The sequence below is a fragment of the Triturus cristatus genome, chromosome 7 (assembly GCF_964204655.1).
Source record: "Triturus cristatus chromosome 7, aTriCri1.1, whole genome shotgun sequence".
Classification (NCBI taxonomy): domain Eukaryota; kingdom Metazoa; phylum Chordata; class Amphibia; order Caudata; family Salamandridae; genus Triturus; species Triturus cristatus.
In genome coordinates, this window is record NC_140590.1 from 727,630,320 (window position 1) to 727,648,131 (window position 17,812).

General features: G+C 42.8%; 1 protein-coding gene across 4 annotated transcripts in view; it reads left to right on the plus strand.

Annotated features, from left to right (window-relative positions):
- Positions 1-17,812, plus strand: part of TBC1D16 (TBC1 domain family member 16) — a 966,933-nt gene that overhangs the window by 648,400 nt on the left and 300,721 nt on the right. For all 4 annotated transcript variants that reach the window (XM_085617442.1, XM_085617440.1, XM_085617439.1 and 1 more), the window contains exon 4: positions 2,842-3,024. In XM_085617442.1, coding sequence (XP_085473568.1) covers positions 2,842-3,024 — 183 coding nt within the window. The remainder of the gene's footprint in view (positions 1-2,841; positions 3,025-17,812) is intronic.

Consider the following 17,812-nt stretch of genomic DNA (forward strand, 5'->3'; position numbering starts at 1 on the left):
TAAAGCCCTATTACTAGTCAATTACTTCACCATACAGTTACAAGAGCATATTTGTTTTAATCCATATTTTGCAAAACACATTTTTAATCTAACATTTTTTTTGTTGCACACAAAAGATCTACAGTAGCACAAATGGGATGTATGATGTTACAACGCGATCAGTTTGATCGTGGTACATTACATTGCTGTTTTTACAACGGTAAGTCGTTACAACAGCGCTTGACTTAGGAATAGTATGATTTACCATTCCAACTCCAGCCTACGTACAGTAGGGAAGGTGTTGGAATAGTAAATCTCACTATTCCTTAGTCTATAGCACCATCCAGCGCAAGTCGTAACGACTTGCGTTGTAAAAGCAGCAATGGAAATGTATTGCGGTGTTTTGACTGCGTTGTTAAAGTCGTTTACCGCACAAATTTGATTGCCACCGAAATTAAACATCATCTACAACAATTCTTGCAAATAAAATTTCTTAATGTGGTAAAAATCAGTTGTTTACAAAATATTGTATAAGGACAAGCCAGGAATGTGCCTAACCTCTGTCACATTTCGACTCCTTATAGAAGCTGGTACTGGTGTTTTCCTCAGGGTGAATAAAGATTATTGAGCTAAAATGTGTAGTGTAAATACGTAGAGTTCCAATTCTAGAAGATCAGGAGAACAGAAGATTCATGCCATTGTCAGGATAGAAAGCCAATTTTGCAAGATAAGGTCTGTTGCCTGCTTACCAGTTTTTTAGGTTTGTAATGGTCACTTCCCACTCTGCAGTGACGCAATGCTAAGCAGATCAAGCAGGCTGTAGTAGTAGTATATACCCTAGCAGATGAAAGTTTACCACCTCACAGTAGCGGCTCCTAAGGGCCAGTAGTGGTGCGGTGGGAGGAGGAGGTAGGCATGTGGGGTTAACAAAAAAATAAAAATTCACTTACCTGCGCTGCCGCTTCTCGTCCATCCTCTTCGATTCAGCAGGAAGCAGACACCCCTAGCCAATCACGATACTGCTGTCACCATAAAAGCAGCGTCGTGATTGGTCTGAGCGCTCTGGTTCAGCGCGCAGACAGGCTGTGGGAGCCTGTGCATGTTCCCCACCCAGGCTGTGCATTACAGCCTGGTGGAGAACAAGTGCGCATGACTGTTTGGCCGGACCAAGACGGCCGGCCAAACCGTCATGCACACGTAGAAAGTGCTCCCCAATCCTCCTCCTTCTCTGTGGGCAGTTCCGCCCCACATCTTCAGAGCCGTCTGAAAAATAAAATGATAATAACATGACATTATTTTTTGTATTTTTCCTGTGGGCCGACGCTCCTCCACCTTAGCAGAGGAGCCGCTGCTGCTGCCTCGGCAGACTTAGCTTATTAGGATTACATTAGGACAAAGCAAGTTTGCACCAGAAGATGACTGAGAGCATACTAGCGTTAACGATCATAAAGGAGAAGTATGAAAAGCGAAAAGAAGTAAATTCAGGACACGAGCATTGTAGCACCAGTAAATAGGAAACAACGATAGAGATCACAGGCCTTAGGAAGAGGGACAAACATAACGGGTGGTCAAAGTGCATAAAGAATCTACCTTATCAAGTGCATTAGTAACTGCAATCTGCCTGCAATTGTGTGAGTATGTAAGTATGCTGATCACAATAGTACCTGCAAAGCCAGAAGTATCTTAGAAGTTCGCCAATACTATACGATATAAAAACTTTATGGTGATAAGGTGAAGGCTAATAATGCAGTGTTATATTATGTTTACAGTGTTTCTACACTTTATAGTTTGTGATTTTGTCGGAGTACATTTTAATTGATTAATATTCCCGAGAAAGGTAGAATTTGTTGCCATGCTGCATATATTCTGCTTTTAGTGTTTGTTGCTGCGGAAGATCTACCAGACAAACCAGTGCAGGTGTTATTCTGGAAGCACAATTATTTTTGAGCAGTTATCTTTCATGCAGAGCTGTTTGTGAGGTGGGGCTAAGCATGTTGTCTTTTGCGTGACTGCCATTGGCAGACACCCTCGAGGCTAGTGAGAAGTTGAAATTGATCTCAAAAACATGCCACGGGAAAAGAAGAATATGGCAGTATAAACCAGTACATTTGACTGCAACTTTGCATAATTAAAATAATCATACATATTTATTGAACTCACGGAATTTCATTACTGATCTCTGTGCTTTCCTGTGTTTTCAGAGTTGGTGTCTTTGTCTCGTTCATGAGTGTTCAATGGTGATATTAGCCTTGTTGTTGCCGCTTATTCCTTGGCTCATGTCGAGGGTGAATATATAATCCTGTCTGAGTATCTCCAGCTGTCCCATGCCAGGTGTGAGTAGTTAATTCTCCCTAGATATCTCCATCTTCCGAAGTTGTCAGTAGGTTGCCTGCCCGGTCCAGGGATTTCAAGTTGTCCCATGCTGGGTATGAATGGTTATTACTGTCCAAAGACCTCAAGCGGCCCCATGTAGGCCGTGGGGTTGTCATCTGAGCCAGAGATCGCAGGTTTCCATGTGTCAGTAATTCATACAGTCCTAGTGTTATCTTGTCATTCCAAGCTGTTTGACTAGTATAAATGCAGACTGGAAAAGTACCTTAATGAAAAGAAAAATCAGGACTAGGTGAAGTCACGGCGGATCTGGGAAACCTTAGGCGAATTCTTGGCTAAGAAGGCAAAAAGCACGTGTTGGGCTTTAACGCGGTTTTCTGTTTAATTCATATAAATGACTTGTCAGATTCCTTTGGTAACCTTGAAATCATGCAATGTAATTTTTTTGTTGGCACAGTATGCCCTAAATGGACAATTGTTTTCTGCTACTTTCTCCCCCCAACTTCTTATGGTTTCCACCATGTCTTATAGGGAGATCATAGAAAATGAGATGCCATGCACTGTTTCAAGTCTGGAGACTGGCAGCCTGGAGACCAATGGGCCAGCTCTGCCGCCAAAATGGGAGGAGCAGCAAAAGGTTCTGGCAATGGAGCAGTTGTGTGGAGTGTTCCGGGTTGACCTGGGTCAGATGAGGTCTCTGCGGCTCTTCTTCAGGTGAGCAGCCAGTATGCATTTCTTCATTCGGTTACATGTTAAAGTAGCTCACCTGGTGAATGATCCTACTTCAGCATTCCGTGTAGAATTGCAGTTAGTAGATTTCAGTCCCAACAGGCCTGACTCTTACGTCTTTCTGATGTCAACAGGAGCAGCCGGCATGAATCGCTGGTGGTGGGCGGGCACAGGTGGGATGTAGCACAATGAAAAAAAAAAAATTATTAAAAAAATTACGACACTTACCTTGCCGCTGGTCCTGCTGCCGCATTGCTGCTCCTTGCTCCTGCTCTCATCGTGGGGCAGGAAGCCAGGCTCCCCTAACCAATCACAACGCTGCATAGCAGTGTTGTGATTGGTTTTGAGCATCCTGGTGGGACCCTCAACCATGGAATGGGAGCCTGGGCTTGTTCTCCATGCAGGCTGTAAAGCAGCCTGCCTGGAGAACGGGGAAAGTGCGCATGACTGGTTTGGGCAGCTGGAGAGGGCCGACCAAACAGTCACTGTGCACTTAGGAGTGGGCAAACAACTCCTCCCCTGCCCTGCACCGAAAACCGAGCAGCCTCGCCTACCCGCCCGTCTGCAAAGGAAGGAAACATAAAATGATAATAACTCAGTTATAATTTTATATTTCCTTTCCTTTACACTGCTCAAAGCAGTGGGGCGACGCTCCTCCGCCATAGTGGAGGACCCGCCATTGGATGTCAAGCTAAATAATGCTAATTGAGCTGGGTAATACTGGCAACAGTTATCTGCATATGACATACCTCATCCCGATACACCTATATCACACTGGCAGGATCCCCCAACCTGCTTGCTTTCATTGCTCTGCAGCTCCAACCAATTTTTACCACATTGTTTGGGCCTGCCTGACCCTCTCAACTTACTGCCAACGAATAGGATGTGAACTCTCTGAGGTCTTGGAACAGAGCTTTGAACTAACCACCAGGGTGAACTTCTAAGGCATTGTCGACGAGATTGGCGCCGTCCCGGCTGCTCATACGCTTGTGCGTATTGCCACATTGGTCGCTAGGCGAGACATCGCTCGAAGATAAAACTCCCCAAATGCCACTTCCCTAGCAGAATGAAGGGCAGAAGTGGACTGGTGTGCCTACTTGGAAAAGTCCATCTATACTGCATGAGGCTGTCTGCAAAAACACAAGATATGGGGAAGGGGGGGGGGGGAATTATCAAGTGGTCGATTGTAATGTAAAGATGCTGTGCAGATGTAATTGTCTTCTATGTGGTGGATTTCAAAATCTAATAACATGTTGTTATGAAAAAAAATACTGGCATCTGATACTTACACCACTACAAAGCCACGGTGTTATAGAAGGAGACCATGGGTGCTATAAAAAAATGCAAGCATTTGCAAATGCAATAGATATGACCCTTTATAGTATTTAGTTTTAGTATAAAGGTTTTTGTAATTGTATTTTGCCAGTGGTGTTAAATAGTGCTTTAAGTATTAGGTTTTATTATCACCAGCTCAATAGTGCTCGTTTTTTTAACTTTACAAGGATAAAACGCTTAGTTTGTCTATAAGGGTATTTGAACCTGTGTTCTTTGAATTGCCCACAGATTTGTACAGTAAGAAGCGGGTGTATCTGTTGACCAAGTGTGTAATGTGGTAAGATGCTTTGGCTGATTAGGGCATCTCTGCTGAGTTATTTGTGTATCTCGCTCCTCCCTACCTCCATGTTGCATGGTGTGGATTGTTGCACAGAATGGAATGTTGCACGGAGGGGACTGATACATGGCTGTGAACTGTACTTCTCTGTTGCATCTGTCTTTATTGTCGAAAGGAAAGAAGGGAAAAATCTGCCCACGTTCAAATCGGGTGTGGCTGGTGGAGTGGGGAGAATACACTTGTTTCTCACCAAAGAGAGGCTCTCCGGTCCACACTGTCAGTGAAGCAGTACAGAGTGAGTGAGTGAATGAATCATTTCAAGCAGCATTTTGGCAGAAAGTAGGTGTCGATACTGTGTGCAACAGTAGAGATACTCTGAACCTTGATTTTATCAATTTCAAAATATTTCCCAGTTATGAGGGGACATCTGATGAGATCACACTGCCTCTGACTCGGAAACAACATCTACAGTTTAGATCTTACTCTTCCTACTAGACCATTCTGTGCGAATTGGGAAAATGAAAAATGCAAGGGCACGGAATGCCCATCGTGTAGGGGTTCATATGCATCTGTAGCTCACTTGCTGTATTTTTGTCCTGCATATTGCACACAACTAAGAAAATAGTTATTGCCATTATGCAGGTCATTGGGTATGAGGAGACATTTGTATGCCCTCAGGATCCTTAGGTCTGATACCATAAGGTTGGTGGTCTTCACTGTTGCGAGATACCTACAGGCTGTATGGTTTTGGAGGTCTAAGTGCATTTGTGCCTGTGTTGACATGGATTGCAAGGTTAAACCGAAATGCGAGGCAATGTTAGTTGACTTATCCAAGTACTCTTATAACATAACTATGCATAAAGTCCTCCCTGCCTGTTCCAGACAATTACTTATATGCACTTATTAAAACCTGTTTTATACTTCTTATGTGTTGCTATCTGACGGCAATATTATGCCCTTTTTATGAATTTTATTGTTAGCTTATTTGTACTGATACCTTATGCGTACTATGATATCAACCTTATTGTAGTGCAGGCTCAATTTAAACTTCAGTTTTTTACAGCCTTTCTATTAGACCAAATGTTCTAGCAAGAACCATGGTGCGGACGGACCTAATAATGACAAACACATCAGTGTGCTTCAGTACTGGTAGATGAATAGCAAGGGCTGGGTCAGCTGTTAGGTTGATCCCAACCCCCGTACACCATGCAAAACATTTGATGCCAGAAAGCAAGGCAGGCTCTTCCATGACCGCAAAATGCCAGCAAGGAATTCTTTCAACCCTAAAAAGTAGGCAAGCACATGAAGCCATGTAACATGGGAGGACAAGGTGTCAAAGAAGGCCATTTAGGCTAGAAAGCTGCAGTTACTTCCAAGTCAGACTGGGGGAGAAGGCACATCCTGAACTCACACATTGGAAGGTGTGCTTGTATGTGATAAAGAAGAAAAAATAGGCTAGGCGAAAACAAAAATCTGCCTAGAATCACACAATCAGGAGGGTCGGGATTGGTCCCAGGTTTTCTCCCGTATTTGTGCAATTTAAACAGCTAGAAGGGTGTATCAAAATGAAACTTCCTCAACCCTCATCCTCCTGAGTCACACACCTGCCTCCTTTGAGTCGTCCTTTTGGCATTTGTCAATACAATGTGAAAATTGTGCACTTCCTTTACCAAGAAAGGACCTTTAAATGTAGAGAGCCCCCCATGTACACATCCCTGTTTAAACTTAACCTAATCTCCAGTTAAAAGACTGTTACCTCCTTTCAACACTCCTTTCTTAACTTTCTTTCTCTCTCCACCTGTATCCTGGCTAGAACTCTCCAATCGATCTCCTGTAATCATTCCCTTCAACCAAGTAGGCACCAACTTGGTATTTATTAGGTTTCCCCTCATCAACAAAGGGAACCCTTCCAGTCAGACTGACTTGTAGTACAGTAGACCCAATTCATATCATTCGACAACTTCTCATAATTCATCTAATTGACCCCTGCTAATTGAATAGCACCTTTGAGCATCCTGTTCGCTCTCTCAATAATCCCTTAGTTTATGGGTTATACAGTGCAGTCCTCGTATGGCTAAGGCCACAGGAACACAAATACTCCTCCCTAAACACTTCATCTAAAATACAAATGGTAGCTAAGCTTGTTGGCTCTTTCAAAAACCTAACAGCTAAGCATTTAGAATGCACATCAACGAGTACCAAAGCATACTTCGGTACTCTTTTGAGACCTGATAGAGCACCAATGAAGTCTAAACACACATTCAGCTCCTTGACTCTTCCCATTAGACAGACCCCCCCAGGATATTGCGGCATGGATTAGCAAATTTAGCGGCACAAATCTGGAAATTTAGCTGCACAAATCTGGAAATTTAGCGGCATTTTTGCAGCACTTTATTTTACTCATAATCATTACTTTTCAGCCTGAAATCAATGGAAACGGTTTTAGTAGTGTATTGCACTTGTAATAGGCATGTTTAAAGTGTCTGCAGATCTACGGAAGCACAGCTCCAATCCTAAGCTTGTCGAAGGGTACTGTATTTCTCCCTGGGATGTTCTAGTGCCCATGTATGCACCCCTATCAGGGCACAGCTGATCCGGATCTGAGAGGCAGGACACCTCTTCCTCAGGCACCCTCTTTTGATTTTTTTTCAACTAATGGTATGGGGGCCCTCAACCATGAGATCAGTAATGTTGAGGAAAGCCTAGGTGTCACCAAACAAGTTTTGCTAGAAGATAAGCAGACTCTACCAGCATCAGAAGTCGCCGGCCCCAGTACTAAATCAAGTAACCAGAGTCGATTAAAGACATCTGGGTCCTCCTGATGGAGGAGAGTTAATCCTTGTATTTCATACATACTTGTAACTATTGATTATGATCCTGTTAATGCTGTGAAACCTTTGACTGATTTTTCTCAGTTTACACCCAGGGAAAAGTAAAGAAGGACTCTCTGCGTACTGTGCACCGTATGGATAAAGTGCTGCCCAATCCAGTTGGCAGTCCAGTGTATGCCACTACTGCTGTAGTGAATTTGGAGGTTAGGTCAGTTTCAACATCAGAAACGCTGTACATACCCAGCACTCAAGAGACTATTTGACACATTCATGGTAGACTAAAAGCAATAGAGTGTACCATTTCGACTTGCCCACCTCTGATCACCTACCAACGTCAATTCGAAGACTTGAGGGTGCCACGGATGCCCCCTAATCTTGTGGGACCATACAGCGCCTTGATTCAGATAGGTGTACTTCCAAGAAAACTAATACTGTAACATTTGTCCCTCAAGCTAATTCTGCTAGTCTTCCTGTAATGTCTTTCTGACTTTGGAGCAGCCCCAAATGCCTCTTCAACTGACACCTCAAGTAACTCCGTTTGTTGCTGTTTTAAAAGAAGCTCCTCCTCGACCTGCGCAGAGTGAAGAATGTTAACAATTTATTAATAAAGTCATTCATTGGTTCAGCAGGAGATTATGGGATTTTAGTTTTTTTCATAATGAATTCATTATGGCTAGAAGGGTACCTTGGGTGGGCAACGAGCAAAAGAAGCAAAAGCAAGATTTTGGGGACTGCTGGTGCTCTGGCACTCCTGAGTGACGCAGTACCAATGGGGTTGACAGGCTGTCAATCATTTCTTGTGAAAGATGTAGCTATGTAGCAATTTTGCTGGTGAGCTGAATAACCCTTAACCATTACCTGTTGATTCAGTCAATAATAACGATGCCACTGCTGTTAAGGAATGTAACCCCTTGCCAGCTCGAAGGATGGAGCCCAGGGCAAGACCATCTGCTATTATTCTCAACTTCGCTACAAGTAATGTAGCAGGATTAAGTAAATCCTGATTGGCTTCATTTTATCCAGAGGTTCACTTTTACATGTTTTCTGGAAACTTGAGGACATACTACAGCAGGTGCCAACAGTGCTTCTATGTTTATGCTCTCTGGGCAAGGGGAGCGAAAAGCAGCTTGGCTGTGCTAATGTTTCAGGTCAGAAACTGAGACACAGAGAGCACCGCGGCACTGTCATGCCCTGGGAACATAATGCAATGTCACATTTTAAAAGGGGAGGCATATTACGCAACGTTTATTCGCACCTTCCAGGGTCAAAAAGCATGTAGGGCTCAAAGTCCCCCCCACCGTCGTGTGTGAAGCCTGGGCAGAGACAGCTTACCCGACACACACACAGACAGTTTTAGAGCTGCTGTAGGCAAGTGTCCGTATTATTGCAGCCGCACCCGAGTACTTCACAGGTCTTTAAAAGATCATTTACATGTTAACAAAGCTTTGTTGTTTTTCACCCCTTCTTAGAGCCCCTGCATATCCACTCTGCCAATTGATGGAAGATTTAGCCCCCCCATAAATGTTTATACATACCAAAGCATGAAAGGAAATGTCTGAAGCTCAGCACTGATTCACTAACAACATCTTGCAGAAAGCGTCCGCTGTGATTGACTGCCACATGAGTAAACAAACACATGCTCTGCCACTTTTGCAAAGATTGTTCTGCACACCTGAGGCATTACATCTTGTCGAAGGTGGACTGCCGCCACTGACTGGATATTACAGTGCCACAGTTTACTTGAGCGCGCTTTTCCACACTTACTTAGTCAGTCAAGTTATGCAAAAAACTAAGGAAAATTATGTGGCATAATCCAGCACATTCTGTGGCAGTGACAGTATTATTTCACAACATTTTAACACTAATTAGTTCTGTCAGGGCAAACGTTTCACCACATTTCCGAAATTTCGCGGGCAGTTTTGTAAAAATTGCGGCATTTTTACAAAACTGCTTATTTCGTGATTTTTTTGCAAATCGCGAAATCCTGGAGGGTCTGATTAGAGACTTTCTCCCCACTCTGTCTTTTTGTCAGTCTCCTTACACTCTACGCACCGCTGTATCCAGTATAATATACCACCATTCATCGCAGGCCACCAAACTCTGCTTTTAGCCTCCTTTCAGTTAAAGTCTGGCCAGGATGCCCCTCATGAGCCAAGTCAATAATCTTTCTGTGTAACTCACGTGGAGGCACAAACGTATCCCCCTTCATCAACAAATTGTTATAAGGGAAAGACATCTTATCCAAAACCTTTAAAAAGAGTCTCACCAGCAAAGCTACAGAATTCTCTCTCCTACTACTTTTTTTTTGCCAAGAACATGACTAAAGGCAGAACATCATCACTGTCCATAGCTTTCTCCCACTCCTCGATCGTGACAGTACCACTGCTCCAAACCACCACATCATTCACACAAACAACGGCTGCTTCTCTCTCTTCAGCTCTCACAGCATCGCCATCCATCTCTTCCCAATACACAGAGAGCTGTGAGAAACAATCCGCCTGCACATTCTTCCACCCTGGAATATGTTCCATTGTGTAGCGATACTCAAGCAAGTGACAAAAGTTTGAATAGAGGTTTGTGATCAATGCAAAGCAAAATAGAAATTCCCCAGTTATACGTTATGGAATATTTCAAACCCCAAGCTGCCTCTAAAGATTCACGCTCTGTTACAGAATATTTCCTCTTTTCTTTGGTCAGTTATCTTGAAGCGATAGCAACTGTGTTCTAACGTTTACCATGCAGTATTGTTAGCACAACACCAATGCCTGTGGCACAGACATCCTCAGTCAAAATTGTTTTTTGCTTAATGTCACATGGTACTAAAATTCCAGCAGTACAAATCTCGCATTTTATGTTATACAAAACATTGTTGTTGACACTGACCCCACGCAAACTTGCCACCCTTCTTTAGTAACATTCTCAATCTTTCAGTCTTATCTGCAAAGTTCTCTAGAAACCTAGCATAATATTCTGAGTCCAATAAATGATATTAGATGGTCCTTATTGCCTGGATAAGGCGTAAGTCTTATAGCTTACAACAAATCTGCTTTGGGTTTGATACCCCCTTCAGGCAAGGTGCATCCCAAGTACTCCACTTCATTTTCTAAAACTCAACACTTTTCCTTGTGAAGGGCGAGTCCAGCTTCGCACAATCTCTCCAGAGTTTGTTTAAGAAATATAGTTCTGCCAAACATCAATATATAATTTTTAATATTTCTCATCCCTTTAAATACACTAGACATCCTTCTCTGAAGCACACTCGCAGCTGATAACTCAGAGGACCAACAAGTGAGTTGGAAAGTACCCTCTATAGTTATGAATGTTGTAAGATGTTTGGAATCATTGTGAAGGCGAATCTTTTGGTAAGCATTCACAAGATCCAGTTTTGAAAAATACTTTCCACCATTGAGCCAAGTTCATTGATGGTTGGCAACAGAAAGTTATCAAAGACAATGTTCTGATTCACATTTTGCAAGTCCACACAGAGCCTTAATTTCCCTACAGCCTTTTCAGATATAACCACAGGTGATATCTAGTTTGAAGTCTCAATGGGTTCTATAATACCTTCTGTGATCATTTCATCCAATTTCCATTTTACTTTATCGCACACCACCAATGGTATTCACTTCAGTTTATTGCATTAGGCTTGACCACAATTTTGTGAACAAATCCCTTTAATTTTACAAGCCCCTCACAAAATACATCCTTAGCCCCATTGATAACATCATCCACATTTGTGTCTTCCTCCACCATCCCCTGATTTATAATGCTATGAAGATCATATTGGTGAGCCCACCCAAGAATTGGTGGACCTCCCTCTGCCACGTACACCTTTCCTCTGATGGGCCTTTCCTGAAAAATGATTTCAGGGCCAATATTGCCCACAATGTACATTTTTAGGTCTCGCCTACGCTGCATAGGAGACCTTTAGCCGTCGTACAGCTCTTTTTCCAAGCACATACTTGTGCTTGTGGCGGCATACAGCTTGCTTTGAAAAAGAGCAAACAGCTGCTGCTTAGCACACGCGCTTGTTCACTCCCCCCACCCCTCCCACTTGTTTACTTCTTCAAGGCTCAATCCCGCCCAGCTGCAAGAGTTGTCTCCTGTGTGTGTGCGCGCGTGCACTCCCCCACCCCTCCCACTTGTTTACTTCTTCAAGGCTCAATCCCGCCCAGCTGCAAGAGTTGTCTCCTGTACTGATATTCCATTTTACAACTTATATAATTGTGCTATGTGCTGCGAAATGGTTTACACAAAATAATTAACTACAGAAAAATACTTAAACAGCAAGTTGTTAAGCCTTCTATTCCAGGACCAAATGGCTCAGTGTGTTTTAAAATGCACTGTTTCCCGGAAAATGACCCTCCAGGCTGTGTATTGTTCCAGTCCAGAACAGTAAAGGGAGTGCCCACGGGTAATTCTGACCAGGATCCAAAGATGCCCGTGCCCACATTCTTCGAAAGAGTATCCCAATGCCCCTTCCGCTCACCCCCCTTTCCCACCCAAAGATTGGTTTTAGGTGCGCATCTGCTGACTTTAATTCCATTCCGGAATTAAAATGCAGCTGCTTTGCAACATGTAACACTTTAAAAATGTAAACATTTCTTGGCGTCTTAGAGCTGAGATGATGCTCGACCGTGACTCAGCAAGGTGGGCTCCGAGAGGCGTCTCTTCTCTGATCCTCTGGTCCAACTCCACCCTGCTTTAACTCTTCTCCGGCTGCATTTCTTTCTCCACCCTTCCCTTTCTTCTCCCCCTCATCTCTGCTCTCCGCTCCCCTTTAACGGGCTTCCTTTTCGTCCACTCAAGAAGTATTTGGAACATAACTTGATACCCAGAGGTCTGAGAATTCAAATATTTCCACCAATAGAAACAACAGCACCTGAGAAACTACAACTTTGGGAAGATAACCTAAGAACGGCACCCAACAACATGTTGAGACAACTAATTGATAGGCTGTTCATCTTTGTTCTAAATTTGGTCTGTTCATCTTACCCCGATGAATGTATTTTGTTTCAACTAACTGGACCAATTGAAATACAAATCTTCGCATTTGCACAAATAAATAATATTTTGGATTTACCAATTCATTGGATGTTTCTTATCACAGAGGGAGTGAAACTGACTCACTACTACAAGTTCCTTTTCGTCCACCCCTTTCTTTCCCTCTTATCTTCATTTCCCTTATCAATACCGTACCACTCCTCTTGCCTGCAGGGCCTTAATTAGGGCAGTTTAGGTGTTAGTGGTGTCTTCCGGGAGGTTGTGCCGTGGGCGTAACCGAGGAATAAACCAGCCCGGGGAGAGGAAGCAGACGGGCGGACTTTTGGCAACTGCGAAACATTAAACTGTTGCATGGCTAATAGAATTTTGTTGCGCTACTTACAGTGAGCCTGTTCTCTACATAATGGCACATTCTTGAGGCTCATTTGGCTTTTCCTCCTTCACGGTGGCCAATATTTACATGCATTGAGCTTGATATGGTGAATTTTAATTCTTCCTTCTTTATAATTCTTCATAATTACCGCATAGTGATTTCACTTCCTCAATCATTAGTGGACCTGCTTATTGTGAAGCGATTTCTACATGCAGTGTTTCTCACATGGCGCTTCTTTACTTGTAGAATCCACTATCCCTTAGTGGATCCTCCGAGCAACTACCTGGGTGGCTCACCCCTGGCACCCTTAATTTTTGCATACTTCCTACCTCTGGGTGAGACCCTATGCCATTTCCTGGACCCGTACACACATGTGATTCCTCCACCCTCTCTCTGTCTCCCTCCACCCTCACTCTCTCTACCTCTCTCTCTCTACCTCCACCCTCTCTCTCTCTACCTCTCTCTACCTCTCTCTCTCTACCTCTCTCTCTCTACCTCTCTCTCTCCCTCACTCTCTCTACCTCTCTCTCTCTCTACCCCTCTCTCTACCTCTCTCTCTACCTCTCTCTCTACCTCTCTCTCTACCTCTACATCTCTACCTCTACATCTCTACCTCTACATCTCTACCTCTACCTCTCTCTACCTCTCTCTCTACCTCTCTCTCTACCTCTCTCTCTAACTCTCTCTCTAACTCTCTCTCTACCTCTCCCTCTCTCTCTAACTCTCTCTCTCCCTCTCTCTCTACCTCTTTCTCTACCTCTCTACACCTCTCTCTATACACCTCCCTCTACACCTGTCTCTACACACCTCTCTCTACACACCTCTCTCTCTCTACACCTCTCTCTCTCTCTCTCTCTCTCTACACACCTCTCTCTCTCTACACACCTCTCACTCTCTACCTCTAAGTGGCAGCCGGAGCCTGATACCACTGCTTGTCTTTTTTTAAAATAATCAAGCATCGGCATAGCCAATAGATCTCGCCTTTGGGGCCTTATAAGTGTTTAACCATGCAACAGTTAATGTTGTTGCACCAAGGATATTGTGCTGCATAACTAAATAATTCTAAGGTCCCAAAAGCGAGACCTATTGGCTATGCAAATGCTTGTTTTCTCTTGGTATCCACCTGGATTTATGTCTATCACCAACAATTTTACACTAACTCACACATTTTGATACATGCTCTTGGGTACAATAGTATACATTGACCCAGAGTCAACCACTAGGTAAGCCTTCCTTCTACTGATACAAAATTCTGCTTTAGGTTGAGATTTCCTGCCCTTCTCATTACCGCTGACAACCCACTCTTAATGTTCTGTCATCACTCCCTACAGCTTGCTGAAATTCATTAATCACACCAGCCCTATTGGAATCCTAGCATGTTTGAGCGACGTGTCCTTCCTTTTATACTACCTACATTCTCTTAATAGCATAACAACTTTTAGATTCAGAAGTATGATAACAACTTCCACACCTACTACTCTACGTTCCTTGTTTGCATCCACCCTGCCCCTTTTCCAACTTGTTTCTTCATTTATTGCCTACCCCAGTAGCTCCCACTTCTGGTTCAAACACAGGTTTCTCAACCGCTGATAACTCCACACAAATATTCCCTACCGCCCATTTCCTTAATACAGTATTTAGATTCCTGGTCGTCTTTGGCTATGCCATTAGCATCTTGCAAAGATTGATTTTTTGCAGCCCATAACCTCTCCTGCATCGTTTTACTTTTGCACTGTACTAACAGTAGATCTCTCATCAACTCTTCTGTCATACTCTCAAATTGACACTTGACAATTCAAGCGACATCTCAATAAATTCATCCACTGACTCTTCTTGTCTTTGAGGTTGTATGTAAAATTTGTATCTAGGCATAACAATGTTTGTTTCCTTGGCAAACATAGTTCCATGTTTTCATACTTTTATGTACACATCAGTCATCGATTGACCGTTTGCATCAAGACTAATGGGTAAATATTAAAATACACATTGTCCTTCTTTTCTTAAAGTACTAGGAAGCAGATCTTTTTTCCTCCTGTGTCGAAAATCTTGACCATCCAGAGCCTCCGGTAGTTATCAAATAAGTCTAATATGTCTATCTACTCCTTCCTTTCCATTGATGGATAACCAGGTTGTGCGATGAAATGGTCAGTGATACGACCGAACAAGAAGAGTCCATTTTGCCACAAAAGTGTCAGGCACACACAGGTATGCCTTGCAAAAATTGGCCAAAAACATTTATTTTCCTACTTTCCTTTAAAAATGGATCCACATTGTTATGTATAGTCTCCAGGAATTAGCCCACTTTCCAAGTTTCACTTTTGTAATGCACAATTAGGATTTCCAAGAAAATATAGATTACAATGCTGAGGCAGAGCACACCAGGGACTACAGCAGAAGAGTACACTGGTGAGTAAATTTGAATTGTGGTACTTGTCACCTCTGATAAAGTAAAGCAATGCTCAAGACCAATGTAGAATCTTCATAGGAGTACGAGGTGACAGTCAAATCCGAACTTTGTCTAAGGCTAATGTAGAATCTAAGCCTTCCGAGGAGTTTGCAGTGACGCTCGAGCCTGGACTTCCTACCACTTTAGAGCACTGCTCAAGCATAAACTCGCTATGATTTTGGGACAGTGTCCATTAAACTTTATCCCTAGAGAGCACCTCTAAACTCTCAAGATCCTTGTGCATTTGAATTTCAGAGAAGCACACACAGGTCCTATCCTGCATTAGGAGACACGTAAGCATGAACACAGTCCAGTATTGGGGACAGTGTCTAAATGATGGTCCACATAGCAGGGGTATCATTGTATGCAGCATGCAGTACACTGATGTAATACCCTTTGAGTCAGCAAAGCCGGTCCACTGTACTCCAAAATCCATTCCAGACAACGATGTGGGTAGTTAGTTTGTGCTGACTGGCCCTCATCAACAAATCTTGTGAAGAGATTACTGTTGGGTGTAACGCGTGCATGGTGACATCTTGTATGCTGTCGCGCTCGCTTATGTTTATTGTGCATATTTGAAGTGGTGTGTGATGATCTACCAGCACGAGCGTGGCACCTGTTGCGGCACGCAAGTGCAGCATATAAAGAAATGCTGGCTGAGCTACTGCTTCGTGGTCCTTGTATGGTGAGTGTTTTTCTTTGAGGGTGAGAACATGCTGGCACCCTCAAAGTAGGTTTTTTTCCAAAGATTTATTATCAGCATGACCCAAGTGCGGTCCGTCCCATCCAGCCCACTGCTAAGTGGCTCATATAGAATGGCCTCACTGAGTATAAACAACACTGGAATGTTCACAATACAAGATTCCTCCTCTTAAAGATATGGTATGGGCAGGTTATGTCTGTCTTCTCCAGACGATACTCTTCCAAAACCCTAAAGACAAGGGTATCGGGAAAAGTGAGCCCAGCTTCATGTGTCAAAAAGGAAGCGCTCACAAGTCTTCAGAAAGAACAACATATCTCCTAAGAGATGAAACAATAAGTAAAGCTTAAAAACCTTTGTAAAATAACAATAAACAAGACAAAGGGAACAAAACTACAATCTGGAGCCAAGACAAAAATTAGTAAACAACAAGTATAAAAAAAGACACCCAAGGGAAATAAGTGAATTTAAGACACATGGCCACTGAATGCAATAAAAGTTGAGCAATCTTGATATTTTGCGACTGCCTTAAAACATTTACTCTTTTTATAGTGTCTTCAGTGATTTTTACTGTGACATTCCAAAACTACTTGCATCCGCCATATTGGCTTGGGAAAAATCTGTTAAAATATATTCGACTACTCAACAATTGTATTGGTGCAATATAAACAAGCATTTGCAATGCAATAGGTCTCACATTTGCGAGAGTTTGAGCTATTGGCATTGTAAATGACAGTGCCTTTTATTTATATATTTTGAAAACCTGAAAGCAGTGCGTAAACAAGCACTTTGTACTTAGTCCTTGCTTGCGAGAGCAAGGCTGGCAGTAAAAGAGTCGCAGTTAATTCCAGCAAGGACTATAAATGCAAAGTGCGTGTTTACGCACCGCTTGCAGGTTTTCAAAACACATAAATAAAAGGCATTGTAATTTACAATGCCAATAGCTCAAACTCTCGCAAATGCAAGACCTATTGCATTGCAAATGCTTGTTTATTACTGCTGCGATCTGTGGCTTAAATGAAAGCTGGGTATCTATCAGTATCTCAAGGTTTTTGACGGTTTCTGTGGGAGAGGGGGACTCACAACTGAAAGGCCAGGCCCCTAGCCAATTGGCCGGGGGTCCTTACCGAAGAGCAGGATCTCGGTTTTGTTAGGATTGCGTTGCATCGAGTTGGCATTAAGCCAGCCCATAACTGCGGTAGTGCATGCAGCGAATTTAGTTTTAGCCTTCTCATCAGTCTTGTTATAAGTCAATAGCAGTTGGGTTTATAGTCGCATGATAAATAAGACACAGGTTGAAGTGCTTTAAAAACAAATGAAGATCAGAACGCGCACTACAGGACACAATGCTGTACCAGTGTAGTTACATTTTATATTACATGAAATTATTTGTTTTTTTTTTCCTAGTGTTCCAAAATTCATTAGTCATAGTGTTTACATCAGCCACGTAATTTACACAAATTCAATCCATTACCGCACTTGAACAATGACACCCAATGATGCACTTGTGCATTACAGAGTCATGACCATGCACAAAGATACTAAATGGATGTACATCACTGTTCCTTTTTCGGAGGTTACACGTAGCGATGCTCGTTAGTGCAATACAATGTAACCCTGAAAACCACAAAAAATTAAAATTCAGGACAAACTCCTGGGAAACAAAATGAGAAAATCACGTTTGCTATTCTGCAGGTACAAGTGCGTCAACCACTCAAAAAAGTTATTATTAGCTAAAAAAAACTTTGGTTAACGTAGATAATCAAAGCAAACCTCATTCAAACACGTAACCTGTGCAAAACCTTTT